At 33.6% G+C, this 26,052-nt stretch overlaps 1 protein-coding gene and 1 long non-coding RNA gene across 2 annotated transcripts; both read right to left on the reverse strand.

Moving 5' to 3' along the window:
• Positions 1 to 604: 604 nt before the first annotated feature.
• Positions 605 to 13,055, reverse strand: LOC124890412. Its single transcript, XR_007049160.1, has 2 exons — positions 12,607 to 13,055; positions 605 to 909 (listed from the first exon to the last, which is right to left on the reverse strand). It is a non-coding gene; the product is annotated as an uncharacterized LOC124890412 (long non-coding RNA).
• A 354-nt stretch (positions 13,056 to 13,409) lies between these two features.
• Positions 13,410 to 15,887, reverse strand: LOC124890421 (pentatricopeptide repeat-containing protein At2g33680-like). Its single transcript, XM_047402266.1, has one exon. It carries the CDS (start codon positions 15,728 to 15,730, stop codon positions 13,565 to 13,567), a length of 2,166 nt encoding a protein of 721 aa, XP_047258222.1. The 5' UTR covers positions 15,731 to 15,887; the 3' UTR covers positions 13,410 to 13,564.
• Between the last annotated feature and the right edge of the window lie 10,165 nt (positions 15,888 to 26,052).

Here is a 26,052-nt window from a genome sequence, read left to right on the forward strand (position 1 = left end):
ATATTATCCCCTCTCATGAACACTATCTGTACTGAAGGAATAATGAGAAATTATAATGCATATCTAATTCTATCTCAACTGGACAACTCATAAGGATGAGGACATAACTTTCAACTTAAGGGACTTAACACACTAGGGAGCTCCTCACAAGCCCCTTTGTGTGACTTCTGAAGTTTCTGCTACCAAATCTGAGAGCATTACCTGGGAGAAATTAGAACTGGCTAATTATGTTACCTCAAGAATAATACATAGATAAGGAATTTTTAGGTAACATATGAATAGACAGAAGATCCTGAGAAAACAAATTTCCTGCACGATCTAGAGTAGGAAAGAAAGAAAACTTTTCTTAAATGCCTCATAGCCTCTCGAAGAGAAGTACAGACGCCTCTGTACCATCATTTCAAAAGACTCTACTAGACATGGCTTCACAGACACCCTAGGACACTTGAACCTTGTGCTTTGATACCAAGTTTGTAAAGCCCCAAAAATCTTTCCCGAGATGTCACACAGTGCTTTGGACCACAAGTGATCCCAAGCTAACCCTTTTACTAGCATAACTCATAAGCAACTGAATGATATGCATAAAACAACTGAGTTTACTGTGTGGAAATAGAATAATGGTTGAACCTGGACATAAAAACAATATCAATACAACTTTTACATTCTAATAAAGTCTGAAAGAGGGACTAAAAATACATAACTGACTCTAACTGACATCTGTAGAGCTTCTACTATACTGACTATAGATAGCTAGGATGTGACCCCAACTATCAATAATCAATACATGAGAGTAAGGAAGTAAAGTACATAAATAACATCTAACTAAAGTCCCTTAAGTAGGAGGACTCATCATCCGCTGGCTGAAATCTGCAAACTGTCTGAATATGGTATGCGTGTTGCAACTCGTACCTACATTATGAGACAATGTAGCACATAGACATATATATGGATCGGTAATTTGAGGATGTACTGAGTATATGGATGTGAATGCATAAGTAAAACATAATATCAGTCATCATAATTTGTAAAATGATGCATGCTAAATGTAAATGACTCACATAAGATGGAATATCTGAAATACTAAAATATATAACAATAGGAAGCAAAACATACTTTATAAATCTTGTGATCCATAACATTTAGTTCTAAAAATTATACTTGTATTCTCCCTTTAAATCATTCTGACTAAGTGTAGAAGGACTCACTACTGAATCTGAAATCTAAAAGCTGAAATTTGTAGCTATTATCTTTTATGTAAGGTATAATCTGAGTAAAACTTGTGAGCCTTTACACTTAGATTTCTAAAAGCTTTTCTGGTCTTCTTTTACTATTAAGGAGAATACTGTATCTCTTATCTGAAAGGAAATACTTTAAAACTATTCTGAAAACTATTACTTTTATTAGTAGGGAGGTTCTCTTAAGCAACATAAACCATGTGAGCTAACATAGAGTCCAACATTTTGCCCTCCTAAGAAAGAAACCTCACGTTGAAGAGAGGTGTCATACTCTTGTCAGGGAGTATGTGATCGATCACAAGCTAAATCTGTCATCCATATAAATGGGAATAATCTGAATCTGTACCTACGTTGGCTACGTAGTTCTGTGGAAGTAGGATGCGCTAAACCTACACTTCCCTCTCGGTGCTAAATACTACTCTCTTTTTATTTGCTACGCTCATTCTGTTAGAAATCCATTTTAAAACTAGCATAAGGGTTTATCTAAAACGAATTATGCAATCATCTGAGTAGATCTTTAAAGAAAGCTATATTGAGTTCTATAATCTGTAATAATCTGTAAAGTGGATTTCATAGCTAATATGATGATTGAAAGATCAAAGTTTTACTAAAAATCTATGAAATAATCTGATAATAGGAAGTTTAAAGCAACATTTTTTTTCAAAATCTCAACATATAATCTTGGGACTTAAAACCCACATAGCAAAGTCATGTCAAAATATCATAGTAATCATGCTTGATAATAATGTCAATGATAATTCATCTCAAATCTGGAAATTTCTGAATTAAGCATGAAAATATGAACATAAACATGTAATTCAACTTTTAAATCATGGGAAATCTCATAATCTTGCAAATAATGATAATGGGTATAAACCCTAACTTGAAAATCATGGGAAATCAAATAAATTGCAGTAAATTTGTAATAAAAAAAAAGTTTTGGGCACAAGGATGAAAGATTTATACTTTTTCAAACCCCACATACCTTGTTGGATGAACTAGATGCTAGAACTTGAATCTTGGATCCCTATTGATGCTTTGGAGATGAATTATTGGAGTTCTTGACTTGGCGATTCCAAATCTTGAGTTTCCTTGAAAGGTTAATGGAGGAATTTGAGTTTCTTAGGGAGAAAGCTTGATGATCTAGGGTTTTGTTTGAGAGAAATTTGATGAAAATTGAACGTAAGGTGCTTTGGAGGGGTTTAATTCAATGTTTAAGACAGACTAGGGGCTGGGAGGATGACCAAAATACCCTCATTAAACCCCCAAACAAAACTAAAAAATTCAACATTTTGCAAAATGGGTGGCCACCGCGACACGCTACTATTGCGATGGCTCACTGGAAATCGACAAACGGGAACTAGGCAGACTCCGCAATACGGAGCCATCACGGTGCCCCTTTGGAATGCCATTTTGGCACATGGCACAATGCGCCATTATCACGTAGGTCCACTGGAAATTGACAATCGTCATTTAAATCTTCTCCGCGACGCGCTAGTGACCGAAATGACGGTGTTTTACGACTAGAACTTAAAATAGCCATAACTCCTTCACCGAGTGTCAGATTTAGGTAAATTTGGTATCGATGGAAATCTTATTCAATTTTCCACACAATAAAAAGTCAAAATCTTGAAAATACCGCATAAAATAAATAGTATTCATTTTTGAAGAAATATTTTGACATTCTGGGGATGATTTTAAGCTAGGAAAAGTATGGGGTATTATAATATCTCTATTTTGGGAACATTCATCCTCGAATGTGGCTAATTAGACTGAAATTACTGAGGAATCATAGGTTATAAGCTATCATGCACAATTGAAATAAACTATGTGACTGAATCTCAACGTAGTGGGCTACTAAACTGATCTGTGAGTGTATGAACTTTCATGAAAATAGCTATATGGCTTAGATCGAAGCGATAGAGTAAACTTAGGGATAACAATTTCTTTAGGCTAGATCTGATTTTGTCAGAAAAGAATGAGAGATTTATGACATGTAAACTTCATGAAACTCGGGGCATCACATTATCTTGGGATCACTTGTGGTTCCAAGCATCGTGTGACGACTTGGGGGTAGTCTCGGATCGTTACAAGAATTTTTCTCAACCATTTATCACGAATAACGTTCAAGAGACAAATTCAGATTTTTGACTTTATGAGCTTTGAATTTTAGAACTGTAACTTCAAGTTCTAATAACTTTATTTTAAAATTCATATATAAGAACATTGAATGAATTTATTAAAAATACACTAATTGAGAAATTGATACACAAATTTGGAATTCTACCTCTATCCTCGATCAATTTCTTGAAAAGGATAATTCATCACCTTGAGGTTTTTTAACTTTGCTACTTATGCTTCTGCTTTTTTGTGTCTAGCACTGTTATTCCGTTTGCTATTTCTAATATTCTATCTATAACCACATGTCAACACTTCTTTGATACTATGAAATCTTTACCAACACGTCCTGACGGTCACAGTGAGGTATGGTTGTCTACATAAAGTTGTTGGAAGTCATAGGTTAACACATTGTTGCTGCAACATTTCTTAAGTGTTTCTCTCACAAAAAGCTAAGGTTTTAATCTGATGCTGAATCACCGATGGAAAAGTAGAGACTATGATTAAGAGTAAAAAAAATACTAGAATTCTATTGAATTGGCTAAACTTCTCATAGTCCTTATTTACAATAATTGTACTCCTTGAATAGAATTTTGTTAAGAAAAAAATAGGATAGTGGCCCACTAACTTCTACTATCACTCAACTAGATAATAAATTCAAAAATTCTACTACTTTCATTCAACAAACTACTTACTTGATAAAATTTGATTAACTAAAATGCTAACAACTGAAATATAAAAATAATAAAACACAACATTGATTACAAGTATCGTAGCGAGTAAAAATTAATCATATATTGCATTCAATAATTATTTTTCAAGCTTTTGCCTCTTTTAGCATGTATCAACTGAAAATTCATTACAAGCTGAAAAAATTAACAACACCAACATTGTCATATATATGAAAGGATTTTAAAAGAAGATTGTTCAACTTTTTATCACGATAATCTCAAGTGACTACATACAAAAAATATTCAAGGAGGAGAAGTTTTGTTCAACTTTTATCATAGTAGAGACAACATAAGTAACACTGTATTTAGTGGACATTTTCTTACTAATATTTTTTCGATGCAGCACGACTATTGTAATTAATATAAAGGCTATGATAGGAGTTCTTGAGTTCATTGCATATCCATCAAGGATGTTGGTCTTAAAAATCTTTAAAGCACCCTGCGATAGCGAGCTTTTAAATAAAAATATCTTTTATCCTAAAGTATGATTTTACCCTCATTTTGATTTCAAAATTCATTGTATCTATCCCAAATTAATCAATCAATTCTGATTAAAAAATTTAGATTAATTAATCATATCAGTTATGAATTTCACACCTATATTTATTTCGTGCGACACAAATGCGGCACTCGACATGAAAATTTTTTGCAACTTAAAATAGTACTATAGCAGACCTTAATTCTTTTAATATTATTCTTACTTCATTGTTAAGTTGCAATTTAAATAGAATTATTAATAAAGTTCTTATATCAGAATAGTATCCTATCAAAGAATATGCTTATGGTTATTAGTAAATTTATCTGCTATGATTTTCACCCTCACACTCTTTGTTCTAATTCTATTTGAAAGCACAACGTTCCCTTAAAAGAATACTTAAAAAGAACTAAAATATCCATATCATTACTTTGAGTGTTAAAGACACCAAATACTATGATCAAATAATTATCTGATAGAAATATGTAAAAGGAAAAACAGATAAAAAAAAAATCTTCAAGAAGATGTTCTGTAAAGATACATGAAACATATGCAAACTCTTATTCTATAATTAACAAATTAAAGAAACATAAAAATATCTAAGGTGAAATCCTTACTAATCATTAACTATAACATTATCATTTGATTGAGCTTCTGCAACCTCTATTCTTGATGTGTTCTTGGTTCGTTTTGTACAAGAGGACAAACTAGGCAACTAATGTGGACGTTTGATGCACTATTGAAACAAAACTTAGGAATAATTGTATATCTAATCGATTCATTCTCTAAATTGTATATCGTGAAAGTTGATCTGGTCACAATTAATATTTCACCTTTATTTTATACGCATAATGTTGGAGAAAAATAGAAGTAAACGAACTCTCCTCAAGACCAACAGGATATTTAATGGTATACATTTATGTCTAAGATATTTTAACCTCATAATCTTTTATAACCAACTTATTTGCATGAATTTTTTGGTAATTCGAGAACACAAAAAGGATCACCTTCCAACACTCCCGCCAATGAAAGATTACTTTTTTATATCGGAGTATCTTCATCTTTTCTAATTTTTTATTAGTCAAATAGAAAAAATAATGTAGCTGTCATCGCATGTATTAAGATTATCAGCAATAGCAAGCCAATAAAATTTTTCATTCACAAACTTATCTCTGAAATTCTGAACAGCCCCTAAATTGGGCAACTATTAATACATTTTCAAAACTCACTATTTAAACTATATAGGTGAATCTCGACTTGATCTAAACTTGTAGTATTTAAAATATACACTACGTTATAATTATCATGAAATTCATCATATTAAAATTAATTATGTGCAAATCCAGCCTCACTGATATAGGTCTAGGAATAAAAAATTTCTTGAACTTTCTAATTAATGAATTTCATGTAACATGTTAGTGGATGCAATAGCAAGATAAATCAACACATTTATTGAGTCACTAATCAAACATGTGTGCAGGCATTATTCAAAGGATAATCCAAGTTATATCCCTCATAACAAAGTTATTGAATAAGGTACTAACAGAATAATTCGTAAGAAAGTATTGATATACATTACTAGATAAGTAGTTGTGTTTGACAAACACAAGAATATGGTGTGTGTTATCTTTATTATCAGTATTTACACAATGAAGATTCTTGATAAATTCAAGACTAGAAATTAAAGTAAGTTAATATTTTGATACATAATTAAATCTCAAGAGGGGTATCAGTATTTGACAAACACAAAAATATGGTGTGCATTATCTTTATTATCAGCACTTACACAATGACGATTATAGATAAATTCAAGACTAGAAATCAAAGTAAGTTAAGATAGTGATACATAACTAAATCTCAAGAGGGGTATCACTCAAAGCCTTAAAAGAATTTCTCTGATAATTTTTTATGACAGAACAGGAATTTTCAATATTGAATTTGCTGATAGAATTTGAGCATGGATAATGAATTTACTTTATTTTAAGTGCTGATGAAAAATTTGAACTTCCTCAAATTTTATTTTGACAGTATAAAGTTGAGCACTTTAAGGCAACTTCAGCTATGGAGGCAACAATATTACCACAGTTGAATTTAAAGGATGACAGTAATAATTTGGGCCTTCTGGTCCTGAATTCTTGTTTGATGTCTGTACAACTAAATATTTTACAAATTAGACAATTTATCCATATGTTAGTGTTGTTTTTAAATTCAAGGCTATATTTGAATCCATATTTCAAAGCTATATATCAAAATCATGTGAAAATATAAATAAATTAGCTAATTTATAAAATATATACCAGCAAAGACATCAAACAAGAAATCATGATTAAAAGATCCAAATAATATTGCTCCCCTTTAAATTAAATTTTGGTAAAATTGTTGCCTCCATAACAGAATTTACATCAAAAATTCAACTTTGTGTTGTCAAAATTTAATGTGAGGAAGCTCAAGTCTTCCATAAACAGCTAAAACAAAGTAAATTCACTGCTCATTCTCAAATTCCATCAATAGATTCAATCTTGAAATATCTACTTTGCCATCAAAACTTGTCACTGAAATAAGGCTTTCGGTGGAATCTCTCTTAAAATTTAGATAGGTATAGAAACCTTGACTTACTTTGATATCTAGCCTTGAATTTATCAAGAATCATCTTTACGTAACTATTGATAATACATATTACACACCATAGTCTTGTGTTTGCCCAAGACATGACTTATTTGATTATGAATATCAATAATTTTTAAAAAATCTTCTGCTAGTTCCTTATCCAATAACTTTGTTATAGAGAAATATTGCTTGGATTATCCTTGAATGATGTCCATACACATGTTTGAATTGTAGGTTCAATTAATGAATTGATTTATCTTGAAAATGAATCTACTAACATGATTATACGAATTACATCAAAAGGAAGTCTAAGAAATTACCTAATCCTAGATCTACATTAGTGAAGCTTGATTTGCACATAATTGATTTTGAATTTGATGAATTCCACTATAATTATAAAATAGTGTGCATTTCAATACTAGAAATTCAAATCAAGTTGAGATCCACTTATATAGTTAAACAATGATTCTTGAAAAAGGTGTTGATGGTAAGAGGCAATTAAGTATTTCAGGTAAGTTTGTGAATGAAAAGCTTTATTGACCTGCTATTGTTAATGGTCTTAATACATATGAGGGCTCGTACAAAAAAAAAAATTAATTGGGCTAATGAAAAAAAGGAAAAATAGAGATGTTCTACTATGAAAAAGGTAGTCTTTCACTGGTGCGATTGTTGAAAATATTCTTTTTGCATTTTTTATTTGTCAAAAAGTCATACAAATGTGTGGATTATAAAACATATAGGGTTAAAACTTCATAGACAAAAATATATAATCATCAAATATCCTATTGATCTTGAGGTTGGTTCATTTACTTCTGCTATTTCTCCAACACAATGCATGTCAAATAAATTAAAGGTGAAATATTGATTATAGCTAGATCAACTTTTATAATACACAACCCAGAAGATGAATTGATCAGATATACAGCAGTTCCTAAGTTTCATTTTAATATTGCATCAAACATCTACATTAAAACTCAATTTGTTCTATTTTACAAAATAAATCAAGAACACATCAAGAATAAAAGTTGCAGAAACTCAATCAAATGCTAATATTATAACTAATGACCTGTAAAAACTACGGCTTAAATACTTTTAAGTTTCTTTAGTTTGTTAATTATAGAATAAGACTATTCATATGTTACATGCATCTTTACATTATATCAGTTCGGAGATCTTCTTTATCTTTTTTGTTTTTGCAATTTTTCATGAGACAACTATTTGATTATAGTGCTTGGTGTCTTCAACACCCTAAGTGAATAACATTGATAGTTTATCTATGTTTTAGCATTATTTTAAGAGGACATTACACCTCTAGATTGAATTTGAATAAAAAATGTAAAGGACATGAAAATTATAGGTGATAAATGTGCTAATAACATTAGGTATATCTGTTGGTAGGATTGTTGTTTGATACAAGGCTTTCATGAATAATTTACTTCAAATTGAAACTTAATAAGGAAATATGAATAATGTTAATAGAGTTAAGGTCTAATATAATACTATCCTAAGTTGGTCGACTCTTTATATATGGTGATGTACCAGTGTTAACATAACATATGTGTAGATGTAGAATTTGTGTATGGTTATGATTTAATCAATTTGAATACTTAGACCAAAATTGATCCAGAATTCAAGACAAATAATATGATTTTTGGAATCAAACTAAAAGCTAGGGTGAATTCATAATTTAGGCCTATGCTTTTTATTAATAAAAGATATTTATTTTAAAAAGTCTACCACTAGAAGTTTCTTTAAGGATATTTAAAGATCAACATCACTACTAAACGTGCAATGAACTTAAGAAGCCAATCATGACCTTTATATTATTTACAATTGTCATGTTGCTCCAAAAAAGTAGTAAGGAGATGTATTTGTACTTAGTTACAGATCCTTTAGCAATGTAGCCACTAATGAATCTACGATAATAGTTAGCAAATCCAAGAAAATATCTAAACTTAGTCACCTTCATGGATGCCTCCTATTCTTAAATAGCCCGCACCTTGTCCTCGTTCAGACGTAATCACACCTGGCTAATGACATGACCCAAGGAGGGTACCTCATGTTGGGAAAACGCACATTTCTCTCATTTAATGTAAAGCTCATTCTCTCACAAAACCTGAAAACCCTTTTTTCAAGTGCTCAATATTCTCCTCCAAGCCCTTTTTGTAGAAAACTATGTCCTCTAGGTACACTACCATGAACTGGTCTAAATAGGGATGAAAAACCTTGCTCACTAGTGTGAAAGAGGTAGTGGGTGCATTGGTTAAGCCGAAGGGCACCACCAATCACTCGTAGGCTCCATATTTTATTATAGATGTTGTCTTTGATTCATTCCCTTTTGTTATACATACTTTGTAGTAACCCTTTTCAAGATCCATCTTGGTAAAGTATTTAGCACATCTAAGTCTATCAAATAGGCGATCAATAAGCAGTATAAGGCGTTTGTTCTTCATTCTTACTTTGTTGAGTTCCCTATAGTCTATGTATAGTCCCATCCTTCTTTTTTTGAAATAAGACTTGCGTTGTATAGGGGATTTTGATGGCTGAATTTGACCATCTTTGCACAACTCTTTCACTTGTTTTCTTAGTTCATCCAACTTAGGTAGAGCCATATAAAATGTTCCTAGCTTCGATCGTACCTCGAGCATAACATCATTATTCTCTGGTGGCATTTCTTATTGGGCATTATTGTCTTTACCCAATCTTGCAATAGTGACTATAACATCGACCCCCCCTTCTTAAGGCCCTTCATAAGCTGCACGACCGATAATTTTACTTGTCCTTCCATTTTTGAAAGCTTAAACATGGGTGACATATAAGATCGTTCTCACTGCATAACCAAGAGTTGTAGGGGGTATGAATAGATCATAGTATGACTTCTTTGGAAGAAATCCTATTTAAGAATTATGTCAAAGATATCTATAGAAGTGACGGTGAAGTTGGTTTTGCCTTGTCACTTGCTCAATATGATGCATACTCATTTAGAAACTTTGTACACTAGAGTTAGTGGTACATTGACTGTATTGAGGTGACCATTGCTTGGATTTGAACTCAACCACAACTATGTTGTTGTTGCCTTGGTCATGATCTTGGCTTCCGCACCTAAGTCGATCATAGCCCGAGCAGATAGATCATCGATGGTGATGTCCACACATTGGATGTTGTATTCTTTCGGCCTTTATAAATGCTTTGAGATATTGTCACATAGCCCACTCGAGCCTAATTGTATAGTTCCCCACCTTGTTTTTGGTGTTGTGCATCTTTTTATTTTCGTTTAAGTAATATGACACCAAAGGTCTTTATTTTGGGTCACCTTGCATAGCCATGCAGCACACCGCATATGTGGCTGGCATTTTTCTTCATTATATGTACCTTTCTCTTGGTATAGTTTTGACATCCAAACATCTTGCCATCACCATTGATGTCGTGATTCTTGGGGTACGGTTGTTTCTCCTTGTTTTTGCCATGATCTTCTCCATCTTTGTTATGACTTCTTCTTGTTTCCTTGTCTGTACCTTTGTTATATTTGTCATGCTTAAAGTTTGTCAAAGATTCAGTATGATGGCTTCATTAGTAGTATTAATATGTCGACTTTCTACTCTGCCTTGGCCTAATTTTGTAGCCCAACTATGAAGTGGAACAACATATCTCATCTATAAGGGTAAGAATTTTAAGTGTGAGAGCGGTGCACTCCTTTACGTATGATTGTATGTTGTCAGTCTATTTCAACTTTGAAAACTTGCGCTTCACCTCATAAGGCATTATTGGGTAAGAAAGTCATTCTGAACTCACTCAAAATTATTCCCATATATAGATGGTGCAAAGCTCTTTCTCCATCTCAGGTTCCTTTTGTTTTCACCATAGCATGGCCATCTCCAAGCTTTTTTCTCATCACTCTTAACCTTGTTGAACTTTAAATAATTCTCCAAATCACAGAAATTTCTCTACCTCTTGTGCATCATGAGCGCCTTTGAACATGGGTGGCTTTACAGCCTCAACCATGGCCTCTCTCTCTTTGTTGTATATCGCGAACCCTCCAGCTTCAATTGGCCAATTGAGTGCCTCTATGTTGGCCTTCATGGTCTCAATAGTGCTTAATGCTTCCATGAGCTCTCACTCCAAGGTAGTGATAGTTTCTCGCATCTCTAATTCTGAATTTTTGTGCCTCCCTCCAATTCTTTTCAGATGTTTTCATTCTCCTTAAAGAGTCTTGAGTTGGTTGTCGATCTTGTTTAGAAATTGTTTAGAAATCTCCACAGTCTTCCTCGTTGTATCAACCCTTATGATCCACTTTAATCCCAACGTGACGTCTTGGGACACCTCCTCTTTTTTGTCCTTACTCGCTTAGCGGTCGAATGTGAGTAAGATGTTAGCGCTTCACTTGGTGTAGGGTCAAACAATAGTTTCTTACTCTTCATATGATTATTTCTCCCTTTTTGGTGCTTCTCCACAGTATTCTGTTTAACATTGGTGGTGCTAGCAGCATTAATGTCTCCCCTTTTTTTCATTTTCCTAGTATTAATATTTGCTTTGATACCACGTTGTCACGGACATAGACCCCTACTAAGTATCTCTTTGATACTTGAAAACTTGCTTACGAATTTTTCACGATCTTACAAACTCCAGTAAGACTTTTTGACACTAAATCGCTAAGAGAATGCTAATTTCAAGAAAGATACAAGAGAATTTCTGAAGGAAGCTTTTATATTACTCAAGAATTGAAAGACTTTTGCTTGATGGTTTTACAAATGAATATCCCTCTATTTATGCTGTCAAGAATTGGAAGACTTTTGCTTGATGGTTTTATAAATGAATATCTCTCTATTTATGCTATTTACCTAATGACTAAAATGCAAATAATAATTATCCTACAAGTCGCTCATGTTTATAAAATAGTCCTCTCTCTAGAGTTTTCTACAATGCTACAAAATTTCAAGAACTTTTCATGCAAATCTAAGGAATTCTAGAATTTTTCATGGAAAATTTTCATATTTTTCTAGAGTATACCATTAAGGGACTAGCTTTCTTTCCATGTAAGCTTTCCACATAAGCATCTTTATGCCATGTGGCACCTACATGACATGAATGTAGTGGGTCATCACAATTGGCTTTTAATAGAAGTGATAAAGTAGTTACAAAAGCTATATATTTAAACATAGCAAATCAACTTAGGACTATAAACTGAGTAATGAATGTTGGGTTTAACAGATCTCATAATTTTTCATGGTGATCACCTAATTGTCACTAGTTATGTATAAAGTTTTCTGCACTTAAGTGAATTAAAAATTTTATGTAACAAAATTTAGAGTCCTTGAGAAGCAAGCAATCATATCAAGAATATTATGAATATACTGTTGGGACTAATTTTAGAGATAAATCTTTTCCCAAAATCAATTAATGCCGATTTATCAAAAATATAATGCTAGATGCGGAAGCATACCTGAGTTTATAAGCGCCATAGCGATTCTTCATTTGGTGGTTATCGATCTTCCAAATTAAGACATGAGCCGCCACTCTCATTTTAACAATGGCTATCATAAACAAAACCTACTTTTTGATTTGGGACAATAACTTTATTTTTATAAAAAAGTAGGTTTAAGTAATTCTAATTTAGTCCATAATTAATTTAAAAATTACATCCGGATATTTATACATAAGACCCCATACTTAATGAGGGATTCCTTTAGGCCCATTAAGTTTAAACCTTAATATAACTTTAATTTTTGTCAGTCGTTTACTGATATACAGCAGTCAACATACAATTTTTCTCCATATATGCAGGTCCATAAAAGTTCTAACATATCCAAATTAATACAAAGTAGTTGTAAAAGTTTTGAAATCTTACCCATTCAAAAAGAACAATTATATAAGCCGTCTAATATACTTGGAGAAGTAGAAAGTCAGCTTGATATTCAGAGAAAAGCGAGAGAGCAAGATGAATTTTGAATGAGGAAAAAAAAAAAATAAGACTTGTAAGCAAAGTCTATAAGATAAATAGTCATGATATTTACAAAAAAAAAAAAAAAAAAATTAAACCTCATTTATACAAAGAAATGAAGCCTAAATAGAATTCTAGCCTTCTTTAATTACTGATTATCCAAGGTTTTAGTCATTGAATATGGAGTCTTTTTATGGTACTCATTCCAAGTCGCATAAATAAGTAATCTATGCAGAGAAGTTGACAAAAGTTTCTCAATGCATCACTTTTTTTCCATAAAGACTTTTGACTACCAATAACATGTGTTTAATAAAAACCAAAATCTCCAATTTCATAGAACAACTACTGTATTAGGCAGTATTTCAAGATATAATATTAGGTTTGGATTAAACAGAACATTTCTAACAAATGGTTGAAAAAAAAAAAGACAATAATTTCCATAAAAGCATATGGAATCATTCTATAACTCCTCCAACTCTAAGCAAGGATCAAAATGTGGTTTGTATCCCTCATCTTTCATTAGCTTACTTAACTTCCATAACTCTTTGCGTACATGTATGATTTGTGGATGCAACTGATCTCCAACAACAAATACATGAAACTGACTCTTCAGCTCAATCCAGCTACATCCAGGCTCTTTGCTTACTCCACGGAGATTCATCAATCTTCTCACGCGTTCAACATCCTCCAATCTTCCCAGAGCTGAATAAATACTAGAGAGTAGCACATACGCTGAGGACTCTTGTGAACCCAATTCTATTAACTTCTCTCCAGCGTATGCACCTAATTCATAGTTTCTATAGTTCCTGCAAGCACTTAGCAAGATACGCCACAAACACAGACCATGGTCAACTTGACTTGCTGCTGATACGATAAATTCCTTTGCTTCGTAGAGTTTTCCAGCACGACCAAACATATCTACCATACACGCAAAATGCTCTAGCCTAGGTTCTATCCCAAACTCATTAGACATCATCTTGAAAATACTCCACCCTCTCTCAACCAAACCTATGTGGCTACAAGCGGAGAGAATATTTACAAAAGTAACATAATCTGGTTTTGTTCCCTCAAGAAGCATTTCCTCGAAAAGTTCAAGGGCATCAGTGCCGCAGCCATTCTGAGAAAGACCTGACATCATTGAGTTCCATGACACTAAGTCCCTAGCAGGCATCCGTCTAAAGACTAGATTACCGTCATGGAGGCTTCCAGATTTTGCATACATAGTTGACAGAGCACTTCCAATTGGAACTTCAAGACGAAACCCATGCTTCACTATATGAGCATGAATCTGCTTCCCCTGTTCCAAAGCAGCAAGGCTAGAACAAGCTTTTAACACGCTCGCCATTGTCAACTCATTGGGTATAACACCCTCCTTCAACATTCTACAATACATACCCATAGCATTTTCGTTATCCCCATTCTTTACATATCCTGCTATCATGGAAGTCCATAAGACTATATCGGGTTCTTTCAAATAATCAAAACCACTTCTGGCATCACTTATATTACCACATTTAGCATACATGTCTACTAAGGCAGTCAGAATATACATTTGAGGCTCAAATCCTAACTTCAATAGATATCCATGCACCTGTTTTCCTTCTCTAAGTGCATCAAAATCACTACACGCATTAAGCACCCCAACCAGAGTGTACTCACTCGGATTCATCCCACTGTAATGCATCTCAGAGAACAACTTCAACGCCTTCTCGCAATCCCCATTCTGCGCGTAACCTGTAATTAACGCAGACCAGGTTATCGAATTCTTTTCAGAGGAGAGCTCAAACGCCGAACATGCATCATCCAAACTCCCACACTTCGCATACATAGTAACAGTAGCATTAGCAACAGAAACAGTCCACAAATATCCATTCTTCAACGAAAGACAATGAATTTGCTTTCCTACATTAATAAACTCGGGCAATGCAATCGCACTAAGAACACTAGTGAAGACAAACTCATTCGCATCATCCCCTCGCTCCCATAACATCACCCTAAACACCCCCACTGCCTCCTTGACCAGCCTCTGCCACGCATACCCAGATATCATCGTAGTCCAAGAAACAGAATTTCTCTCAGGCATTTCATCAAACATCTTGCGCGCCTCCACAATATGATTCCTCCCAGCTTTACAATACACATTCAACAAAGAACTCCCGACAAATACATCAGATAGATAACCGAGTTTGAAAGCAAGACAATGTTCTTGCTTCCCAGTAAACCCGGCATCCCCTAAAGACGAAACAGCAGAAAAAATCCCAGCAAAGGTGTGCGGATTTGGGAGCGCATTTTCCTGTCTCATTTGCTTGAACAATTTGAGCACGGAAATGGAAGAATCTCGACGACCCGATTGAGAATACCCATTGATGAGACAGTTCCATGAGACAACATCTTTGTTCTGTATTTCTTGAAATGCTAAATGAGCGTCGGACAAGCGGTGGCATTTGGCGTACAAGTTGACAATGCTGTTGGATAGGTAAATGCAAGAAGAGGAAGAACCGATTTTAATAAGATGAGCGTGAAGAGATTGGCCTTTCGGAAGGTTAGTGGATTGAGTGTAATGGAGTATTTTGGTGAAAAGGGAGGAAGAGGATTCAATTGCCACAGATATTGGGCCATAACTCATGTCATAAGTGAACTTTCACTCATTCGCTTCTCGGCGGCGCCGCTATTTAAATTAGGCTGTTTTCTTTAGAGGGAAAGTTCAAATTTTTGTGTACTTTGATTTTACATTACTTTGTGATTTCGACCATCCTAATAGTACCATGAAGATGAGATATTTTACAATAACATAATATATTTCCATGTACTGAAGTATGGAAGGGGTAAAGAGGAGTGGCGGATTCAGAAATTTTACCAAGGTCACAAGTAAAAGTATGAATTAATCGAAGAAGGTTCGATATTTACTATATATACATAAAAAATAATGTTAATCATATATATAAAGTATAATTTTTCGTCAAAAAGGATTCGAATAAACACCCTACCATACATGTAGTTCCACCCCTGATAAAGAGTATGCAGTCTGTACCACTACCTCAAAGAGGAGATTGAGGCTATTTTCGAAATTAGGGTAACAAATGACAGTAAGGAGCAATATCAAAACATATAGTAACTGAACAATACTATCACATACAACAATATTACAAGCGAACCCGAAACAACATATATCGATGCGAAGATGAGATATTTTAACTTTTTTCTTGGTTTGTGCTTATAAATCTCATAGACATAACAAGATATCCAACTTTAAAATTCAATCATAGCATAAATGATAGATTAAGGTTGGAATTTATTATATGTATATTTAATAAATTTGTACGTAACATAAGATTCAAACTAAAGTTAGTGTATTTGAATAACGGTAAGTATTGTCTTATTGTAAAGTCTTGAAATTTTTTTATTTTTTTTTGGCTAAGCAAGAGGCATGATCAAATCGGGCATATGGAGCAAACATTTACGACTTTTTGACCGCTATACAGTGAAGGAGCCACGGCCAACGAAGGGTGGTCAGATAAACATTCTTCGTCGAAAAAAAATTTCGATTATATAGGTTAAATATAGATATTTATAGTTATATACATGTTGTTGCACACCCTTGGCAAGCTTGAGAAGCATAGTCCAGTGGTCAAGAGTGTGCATTTCCGCATCAACAACCCGGATTTAAACCTTGTCAGGTGCAGCAGTGCTTTATTTTCTTTGTTTTTTAAACAGTTCTTTGCCGAAGGGAAAATATGAACATCCTTAACCAAAAGTCTGGCTCCGCCACTGCCGCTATACTCACTGAAGGATGAACATCGTTTAAGTGATAACAATCTGTCTGATTGTTTTGAGTATTTGGATTCTTTTTACATAGTAAATGGCACTTCCTTAAGCTTAAAATGGGAATATGATTAAAATGGGACTATGATTGGATTCGTTCCGCATCCTGACAAGTAAATCATTAATTTTTTTAATAGAATTTTTTGCATTTACAGGTTTATTCGTTCCCATCACTTCTTACTTATTACTTAAGGTCATTTGATTGAGTGTATTAAAAATATAATGCATACATTATATTTTGTATTTTAGTAATATCATGTTTGGTATTCTTTTTTAGATTATACATAACTAATACTTGTACTAGTGTATTGAGCTGTGTATTAGTAATGCACATCATTTTTCATATATTAATAATAGAGATAATGCATCAAAAATCCCTAAACTTGTCACTCCAACTTACTTTATCAGTTAAACTTAAAATGCATTTATTTACCCCCTTAATATCTTTAAAATGAATTAATTTAAACCCTAAATCTGATGTGGCATTTTTAAAAAAAAAGAAAAAAAATGTGTGATTTAATTTAAAAAAATAAATGGTCCCACTTTTATATAATATATATATCCAAATCATACTCTTTCTTCTTCTATATACCCAAATTACACTCTTTCTTATTCTATATATCCAAATCACACCCTTTCTTCTCCAAAGCCACCCACCCCCTCACCCTCACCCCACACCCCCGCACCCTTGTATCCCTTTCTTTTATTTTTTTTCTTACACCTCCACCACTACCCCGACTCCACACCCCTTTCTTTTATTTTTTTCTTACACCTTCACCTCTAATCCACCCCACCCCCACGCCCGCCCCTGGCATCCCGCACCCCCACACAATTCCCTTTCTCCTTCTTCAAATCCATCATCTCCATTTTTATTAGATTTCTTCAATTTTACAAGAAAAAAATATGTATAAAAATTTAATTGTTAGATGCAAGTTTAATTTGAATAAACAAACAAATTTGGATGTTTGGATGTTTATAATTCATAATCCATAAAGATAAATTTGAATGTTTGATTTAATCCACAAATTTTAATTTTGTACCTAAATTTGGATGTTTGATTTGAATTTGATAAGCTTTGTTTCGTAATTCATCATTATGGATTTTGGGGTGGGGGTGCGGGCTGCCGGGGGCGGGGGCGAGGGTGGGGGTGGGGGTGGAAGAAGAAAGGGGGTGATGGGGCTTGAAGAAGAAAGAATCGGGGCGGGGTGGGCGGAAGGGGGAGAGATTTTTCTTTTCTTTTTTTTAATATTGTATTATAAATAAATTAGTGGGGTCACTTTTTTAAAAATAAATTTTGATGTGGCGTTGATGTAGCGCTGACGAGGCGCAAGTGTAATACGCAGTGAGAGTGGTGGTGTTTTTTTAAGGTGGTATATAATTACTTCAAAGAGATTTAGGGGGTAAATAATTATCCGTAAATTTTAAGTATTAAAGTAAGTTGCCGGGACAAGTTCAGGGATTTTGATGTATTATCTCTTAATAATACAAATTTTCAATACATGTATTAACTTATTAAGTGACATTATTACCCTTTAAATTATTCTCCCGCTTTCTTTTCCCACCATATTTCATTCCTGTTCCTTTTCCACCGTATTAAAAATTTGTTCTCTCTGTTTTGGTACTTTGCCATGAAATAGAGAGTGTCATATTCTCCACATCTCCATCCTTCTAATTAATCATATTGTTTGCTTTTCTCCACAAGGTTTGTAACTCTATCAAACCTTTATTTTTTTTCATTGTTTGTTTTTTCTACCCCTATTTGGGTATAGTTTATTGTATACCAAAATCAACGATTTAGAGTGTGACAATCATTTTGGAATGCAGTCTTTCAAAGTCAATGAATTTGATGATGAAATGTAGGTTTAGCAATGTTCTTTTTGTTTGAGTTTATCTGTTTCACTCTTTATATGGTTGTTCATAGATTTATTTCAAAATTTTATATGTATTTGCTCTTTTTATTTTGATGGCATATTTAGGTGTTATTATGGATCATCAACCACTATCAGGTACTGAATATATTAATCTTGAGGAGATAATGTTTCAACAATTTCTTGTTGTCCTTATTTGCCTATTCATGGCTAGTCAGGGTCATTCTCTAAGAAGACAATGTCAAAACAGGGGTGAGCTTAAGTACTGTATGGGTGTTCGAGTTTCAAAAATTATTTCTCACTTGAATTGTATCAAAAACAATAGTGATAGTGTATGTATCGATAAGTTAAGAATTGATAGAAACCTCTTTCACACTTTAGTTCTCTTAACTAAGAATATTAGAGGTTTGGCCGACAGTAAAAGTATCAAGTATGTCAAGCAGTGAAAAGTTAACAATATTTTTAAATATCTTGGCTCGTCACGAGAAGAATAGATCTATCAAAGTTGATTATATTAGATTGGGATGAAGTGTAAGTCAGGCTTTCAATGAATGTTTGTCTGCTATTCTCAAACTAACTCTATTTTTACTTGTTAATCCTAAACCAATACTTGAGGATGAGACTGAAGATCGATGGAAATGGTTTGAGGTAGGTGAAATTACAGTTTAACACTTCTAGTTTAAGTACAAAACTTTTATACTTTGAGGTAACACTATAATTTACCTTATAGGGTTGTTTAGGTGGACTAGACGGTACTTACATTCCTATTAAAGTTCCAACTCAATACAAACCAAGATACAGACAAGAAAAGGAGAAATAGAAACTAATGTTATGGGAGTTTGTGATAGAAACCTCAATTTTAGGTATGCGTTACCTGGTTGGTAAGGATCAGCTGTCAATGGCTATGTTTTACGACATGCTATTGTATGAAGAAATGAATTAAAAATCTCCGAGGGTAGGTCATGTATATGCTTTCAAGTTACGTCATGGATTGAATATTATATAGAAGTAACTAAATTATATGTTTATATTATAGGTAATTATTATTTGTGTGATGGAGGATATACAAATGGAAAAAGTTTTCTGTCACCTTATCGAGGATATAGATATTGGTTAAAGGATTGGCGAGGTGAAAATCCATCACCTCTATGTAAAGAATATTTTTTCAACATGAGGCATTGTAGGGCTCGCAATGTTATTGAAAGGGCATTCGGTCTGCTGAAAGGACTTAGGGAATTCTTAGTAGCCCTTCGTGATACTCAGTTAAGATTCATAACAGGAAAATTAGTACTTGTTGCTTGATTCATAACTTTATTCATAGAGAGATGGAAGTGGATTAGACAATGATATGGAAGAACAAACGGAATATCAACACGAAAATATTAACGTTGTTGAATTATCGGAGGAGTGGAGCAGTTGGAGGGATGAATTGGCTCAACGAATGTGGAATGAAATATCTAATAATTGATTTGTTGCCACTTTTGAGACTATATTACTACCTGTTAGCTATAGAATACTTTTACACTTTATTAGCTCTTTAGAATTGGTCTTGTATGTGTTGTATAGCTGCCAGGAACTTTTTACTTTTGTGAGCTTAATAGCACATCCTTATGTACTCTTTATAGCCCTGATTGTTGTATGCTATAATTTATAGTACTGGTTAGTTGACTCAGTTGTGAGCTTAACTACAGGTTATTCTTTGATTGTAAAGTGTATAATTTAAAAATATATTTTTGATATTTTAGCAACTTTCTAAAGTTATTGTGATGTTCTATTTTTCATATTTTTTATAATCTATTACACAATATTTACAGGTGAAATGAATAGTCAAACATCATCAACCAAGTCATCCAAAAAGCCAAGCTACTCAACTCCTTTGCCATGAAGGATGTGGATTCTAGAGAAAGAACAAACTTTTTAGATGGATTGAAAGAGTTGTGTGCTAATGATTGAAGAGGTGATAATGGAACCTTTAGACTAGGCCACTTGATAGATTTAGAATGTTATATTCACAAACATCATCCAAAGAGTGCATTAAAAGGTGAACCACACATAAAAAATAAAATGCGATATTGAAAAAAATGTTATGAAATTATAGCTCTCCTAAAGAGTCAAAGTGGTTTGGGCTTTCAATATAGTGATGGAGCTATATTACTTAACGATCCAACATTTTGTGATAAATTTATGAAGGTAATTAATATGATCCTACTTTCTATTCTAATAGTTTCTGTGAGTTTTTTCACTTTCCGTATTAAGTATATGTCATTTATGAAAGTCATTTATGTCATTTTTGATAATCTATTACACAACATTTATGGAAGTCAAGTGGCATCCTATCGAAATGAGTGTTAATGCTAGTAAACATCTTGATTTTCTGAAGTTTTTTGCTATCTGAAGGAATAAGATCTAGATTTATTGAAGTTTGTTGCTCTTAAATTCTTTCAGAATTGATTAATATCACATTGCGCTATATTTTAATTAGTTTTTTGTAGGATGAACCAAAAGCCAAGAATATGAATACTAAAAAATGGTCAATGTTTGAGGATTAAGAGGAAATCTTTAGCAAGGATAGAGCAACTGGAGAGTTCGCAAAAGCACCGCTAGATGCTACTGAGGAAATTCAAAATAGTCGAACTCCACAACTTTGTAATGACATGAGTTTGGGATTTCTTATTGATGTTGCTGATGATGAAGAAGATGATGTTTACCATAGTTCTAAAGTAGGTACCGGAGAAGCTAAAAATATTGCTGGACATAGTGCATTTACTACAGCTAAATATGCCACTGAACCTAGTTCATTTAGTGGAGCTGAAAATGCCACTGGACCTAATGTGTTTACTGAAGGAGAGAATGTCATTGGAGCTAGTGCTGGAACATCTGAAAATGAAAATATTGGATCTCGACAGACTCATAAACAAGGTGAGTATGCTAGAAGATACTTTTCTAATATTAATGAAAAAAAGAAAAATAAGAAAAGAAAAAAAAATAGTGGAGGATGATAATAAGACATTTCTTGAGGGTATAATGGAAGTTGAAAATTTTTACTGAAAGTTAAGACAAAAGAATGGGTGCCTTGATTGAAAAACTTGGGAGTGTGACCGATCTGATGTTCATGGTCAAGTTTATTTTATCCTTAAATCCCCTATATTTTTGGAATTGTACACTGTAGAACAGCGTATCAAAGCTGCAATGGTTCTCTATAAAAATGATAAAAAATATAATTATTTTTAAGTATGGGTGAAGATGAGCACGACACAATGGTGTGGATAGCTGTACATGATGAACTTTGAAGTATCGAAAACTTATGGATATAAGTGGCGGCAATAGTTTGATCGTTTTTTCTTGATTAACAACTTTAAAGTATGACAATAGTGCCATTTTTTGACACCTCTAGTTATTGTGTAACTAATGTTTGTTAAATATCTCAACTCTAGAAAAAATGTTAAGTGCATATGTAATTTTATAGCTGTTGCGATAGTTATTTAAGTTCTCTTTGTAGTCGATTAATTTTGATATTCTATGTTGCAATTACGTAGATACTACGACACTTAGCGGGGAAGTATAACCATTTTCTTTTTATCTGCTGCGATAGTTATATGTTGCTTCATGCTGTGCGTCCTCCCTTTCCTTGATTGACTAGTTATAACTCTAACTTCCAAGAAACTCTTCTGTTTTTGGAATTCAACTTTCTGATCAGTGTATAAGTTTTATTTGATGGTTGTGCAACAAGTTTACTTCAAAGAATATTGCCACCATAAATTAGTGTAGAAGTGCATGGCTAAATTGTTTTCTAAATTTTAATAGCTGAAGCTCAAGTTTTCTTGGGTTCATCAAGTAAAATAATGCTAGACTCTGGAATCTTGTCTGAGCTGAACCTAGGCCTTCTAATATGTGATAGGTTTTCTAAATTATGTTGTGTACCAGAAAACCAAGGCTTTGTTTGGAAAAATTTCAGTTCATGACAAGTTTAATGCTAAGTTCAGATGGGTGAAAACATGCTTGTACTTGTTAGTGAAAGAATAAATTTCTTGATGAATATAGTTTACAATACAATTATATATATAGTTGCACATCTATAAATGAGAAGATAAAGCTAAACTTCTAACTATAGTTATCCTCTTATGTACAATAATAATCCATAAAAATTTAAATAATTAATTGTCATTTGTCACTCCCCCTCAAGCGATGCACAATCTTGAAGAATGCAGAGCTTGTCACGTAGGAACAACAATCTTAGTGAAGAAAATGCCTTGGTCAATAAATCAGCAAGTTGATCTTGAGTAGGGACGTATTGAACCTGAAGAACACCTGCGGCAACCTTTTCACGAACAAAGTGAATATCAATTTCAATATGCTTGGTACGAGCATACTGAACAGGATTGAGTGCCAGATAAATACTGTTAATATTGTCACAAAAAATTGTAGAGGAAGAAGGAGAAATATGAAGTTCGCAGATAAGCGAATGTAACCACGTTATTTCAGTAGTTGCATGAGCAACTGCTCTGTATTCAACCTCGGCACTTGATCGAGAAACAACATTTTATTTCTTAAAAGACCAAGAAATAAGATTTTGACCAAGAAAAATGCAGTAAGCTGAAGTAGATCGATGAGTGGCAGGGCAACCAGCCCAGTATGTATCACTGTAACATTGTAAGCTATTAGTAGATCCACCAGGAATAAATAACCCATGATCCACAGAACATTGCAAATATTGCAGAATTCTTTTGACGGCAGTATAATGAATGACCAAAGGAGAATGCATAAATTGAGACACTTGATTAACAGCAAAAGCGATGTCTGGACGAGTAAAAGTTAAGTAATGGAGACCACCAAAAAGGCTTAGGTAAAGTGTTGGATCAGAAAAGGGAGGAAAATCTTCGGAATGAACTAGAGACTTAGGAGAAAGAGGAGTTGAAACCGATTTTGAAGACAACAAATTTACACGACTAAGGAGGTCTTTTACATACTTGGACTGACAAAGAAAATAACCTCCATTGCGAGCAACTATAGAAATACCAAGAAAATAAGTAACTAAACCTAAATCATTCATGGAAAATTCAGATTTAAGAGTTTGAATTAAAGACTTAAGTAAAGAATTAGAAGAAGCAGTAAGGAGAATATCATCAACATAGAGAAGAAGGAAGCAATTTATGAATTATGTTTGTAAACGAAAAGAGATGGATCAGACATACTATTTTTAAATCCATTTCATAAAATAAAGGAAGTGAACCTATGAAACCATGCTCGAGGAGCTTGTTTTAAGCCATAAAGGGCTTTGTTCAACCGACAAACATGATGAGGGAATTGTGGATGAACAAAGCCAGTAGGCTGCTTCATGTATACCAGTTCGTCAAGATTGCCATGTAAAAAGGCATTCTTAACGTCTAATTGATGGACAAACCATCTCTTAGATGCGGCAAGGGCTAGAATAGTGCGAATGGTGATTGGTTTCACCACTGGACTAAACGTTTAATCATAGTCAAGTCCTTGTTGTTTTTTGTAGCCTTGGGCTACAAGACGAGCCTTAAACGCTCTAGAGAACCATCAGATTTTTTTATACGATATACCCAACGACAACCAATAATATTGGAATACGGAGGAGGTGGAACTAATGTCCAGGTGCGATTAGCCATAAGAGCATTGTATTCATCGGCCATAGCACGTCTCCAATTAGGACACTTAAAAGCTTCCGTAAAATATGAAGGTTCAGATGGAAGTGTGAAGAAATGAGAAAAAAGAGAAGCAAGGAATCGAGGCTTGAGAGACCCAGTTTGCTTACGGGTAATCATGGGATGAGTCTTTGAATTAGACGGTAAGGTTGGTATTTGATCTTGAGAAGTAGAATTAAGAGGTAAATAAGTGTGAGGACTAACATTTGGAGAGGAATATGGGATGTCTTATTGACCAGCTATTGATGTGGAGGTTGGAGTTTAGTGTCCAGTAGGTGGAGGAAAATTAGAATGAATTTAAGGTGGCTGATGAGATATAGGAGAAGAATTTTCAGCATTATTAGGAGATAAAAAAACGTACACTTCTTTGAAAATTAATGTCCTTAAAATTAGGAGATGCTGTTGAAAATAAAGGAGGAGCAAAATTAATCGAAGAGGGAAGTTTAAATAGACTAGAAGGGCTAGCTTGCAATGAAGTTGAGCTGAGAAGATAAGGATAAAGAAAGAAATCCTCGTTGAACCGAACATGCCTAGAGATAAATACTTTGTTAGTTGTAGGATCAAAACATCTATATCCTTTGTAGTTGGAAGGATAACCAAGAAAAACGCAATGTTTTGAACGAGGACTCAACTTATTAGAAGAATATTCACGTAAATTGAGATAACATGAACAACCAAAAGCACGTAGATGATCGTAGGTAGGAACCTTTGCAAAGAGAGCTTCAAACGACGTTTTAAATTGAAGTTTAGACGATGGAAGGATATTTAAAAGATGGACAGTTGTGTTTAATGCTTTAACCCAAAATTGAAAGGGAAGAGATGCTTGAAATAATAATGAACGGACCATATTTAAAATTGTACGATGCATTTGTTCAGCTTTACTATTTTGTAGATGAGTGTGAGGACAAGAAATGCGAAGCAAAACACCATTATCATTAAGAAATGAACGAAAGGCCTGGAGTTTAACAAACTCTGCAGCCCTATCATATTGAAGAGCCTTTAATTTTGTAAAAAATTGGGTCAAGACATAGGCATAAAATTGCTTAAACATAGAAAAAGTATTGGATTTACGCTTGAGAGGAAATATCCAAGAAAACTTTGTGAAGTCATTATGGAATAAAAGATAATATCTAAAACCAGCAAAAGATGCAATAGGGGAAGTCCAAATATCACTATGAATTAATTTAAATGGAGATGAAGAAAAAGAGCAAGAATCCATAAACGGCAACTTCTGGTGCTTGCCAAGTTGACAAGCAGTACATAAATTCTCTAAAATTTTGAATGAAGAACAAAGTAATTTATTGGCCCTAACTAAACTAGCTAAAATAGCAGAGCTTGGATGTCCTAGAAGACGATGCCAAAGGTTTGGAGAAACAAGAGTAGCAGCAAGAGCAGAATGAAAAGTCGTAGCAGAATCACCGCAATGAGAAGAAATTGCATAGAGTGGTCCAGAACTATTGCACCGAAGTAGGGGCTTCTTTGTCATGAGTTCCTTAATGGAAAAAACAAAAGGATCAAAATCCATGGAACAATTATTGTCCGTAACAAATTTATGAACACTTAGTAAATTAGTGGAAAGACGAGGAACA

Source organism: Capsicum annuum, unplaced genomic scaffold (assembly GCF_002878395.1).
Source record: "Capsicum annuum cultivar UCD-10X-F1 unplaced genomic scaffold, UCD10Xv1.1 ctg1715, whole genome shotgun sequence".
NCBI classification, from domain to species: Eukaryota; Viridiplantae; Streptophyta; class Magnoliopsida; order Solanales; family Solanaceae; genus Capsicum; species Capsicum annuum.

Coding starts and splice junctions, on each gene's coding strand:
- LOC124890421 (XM_047402266.1), bottom strand. CDS start 15,730: ATGAGTTATGGCCCAATATCTGTGGCAATTGAATCCTCTTCCTCCCTT.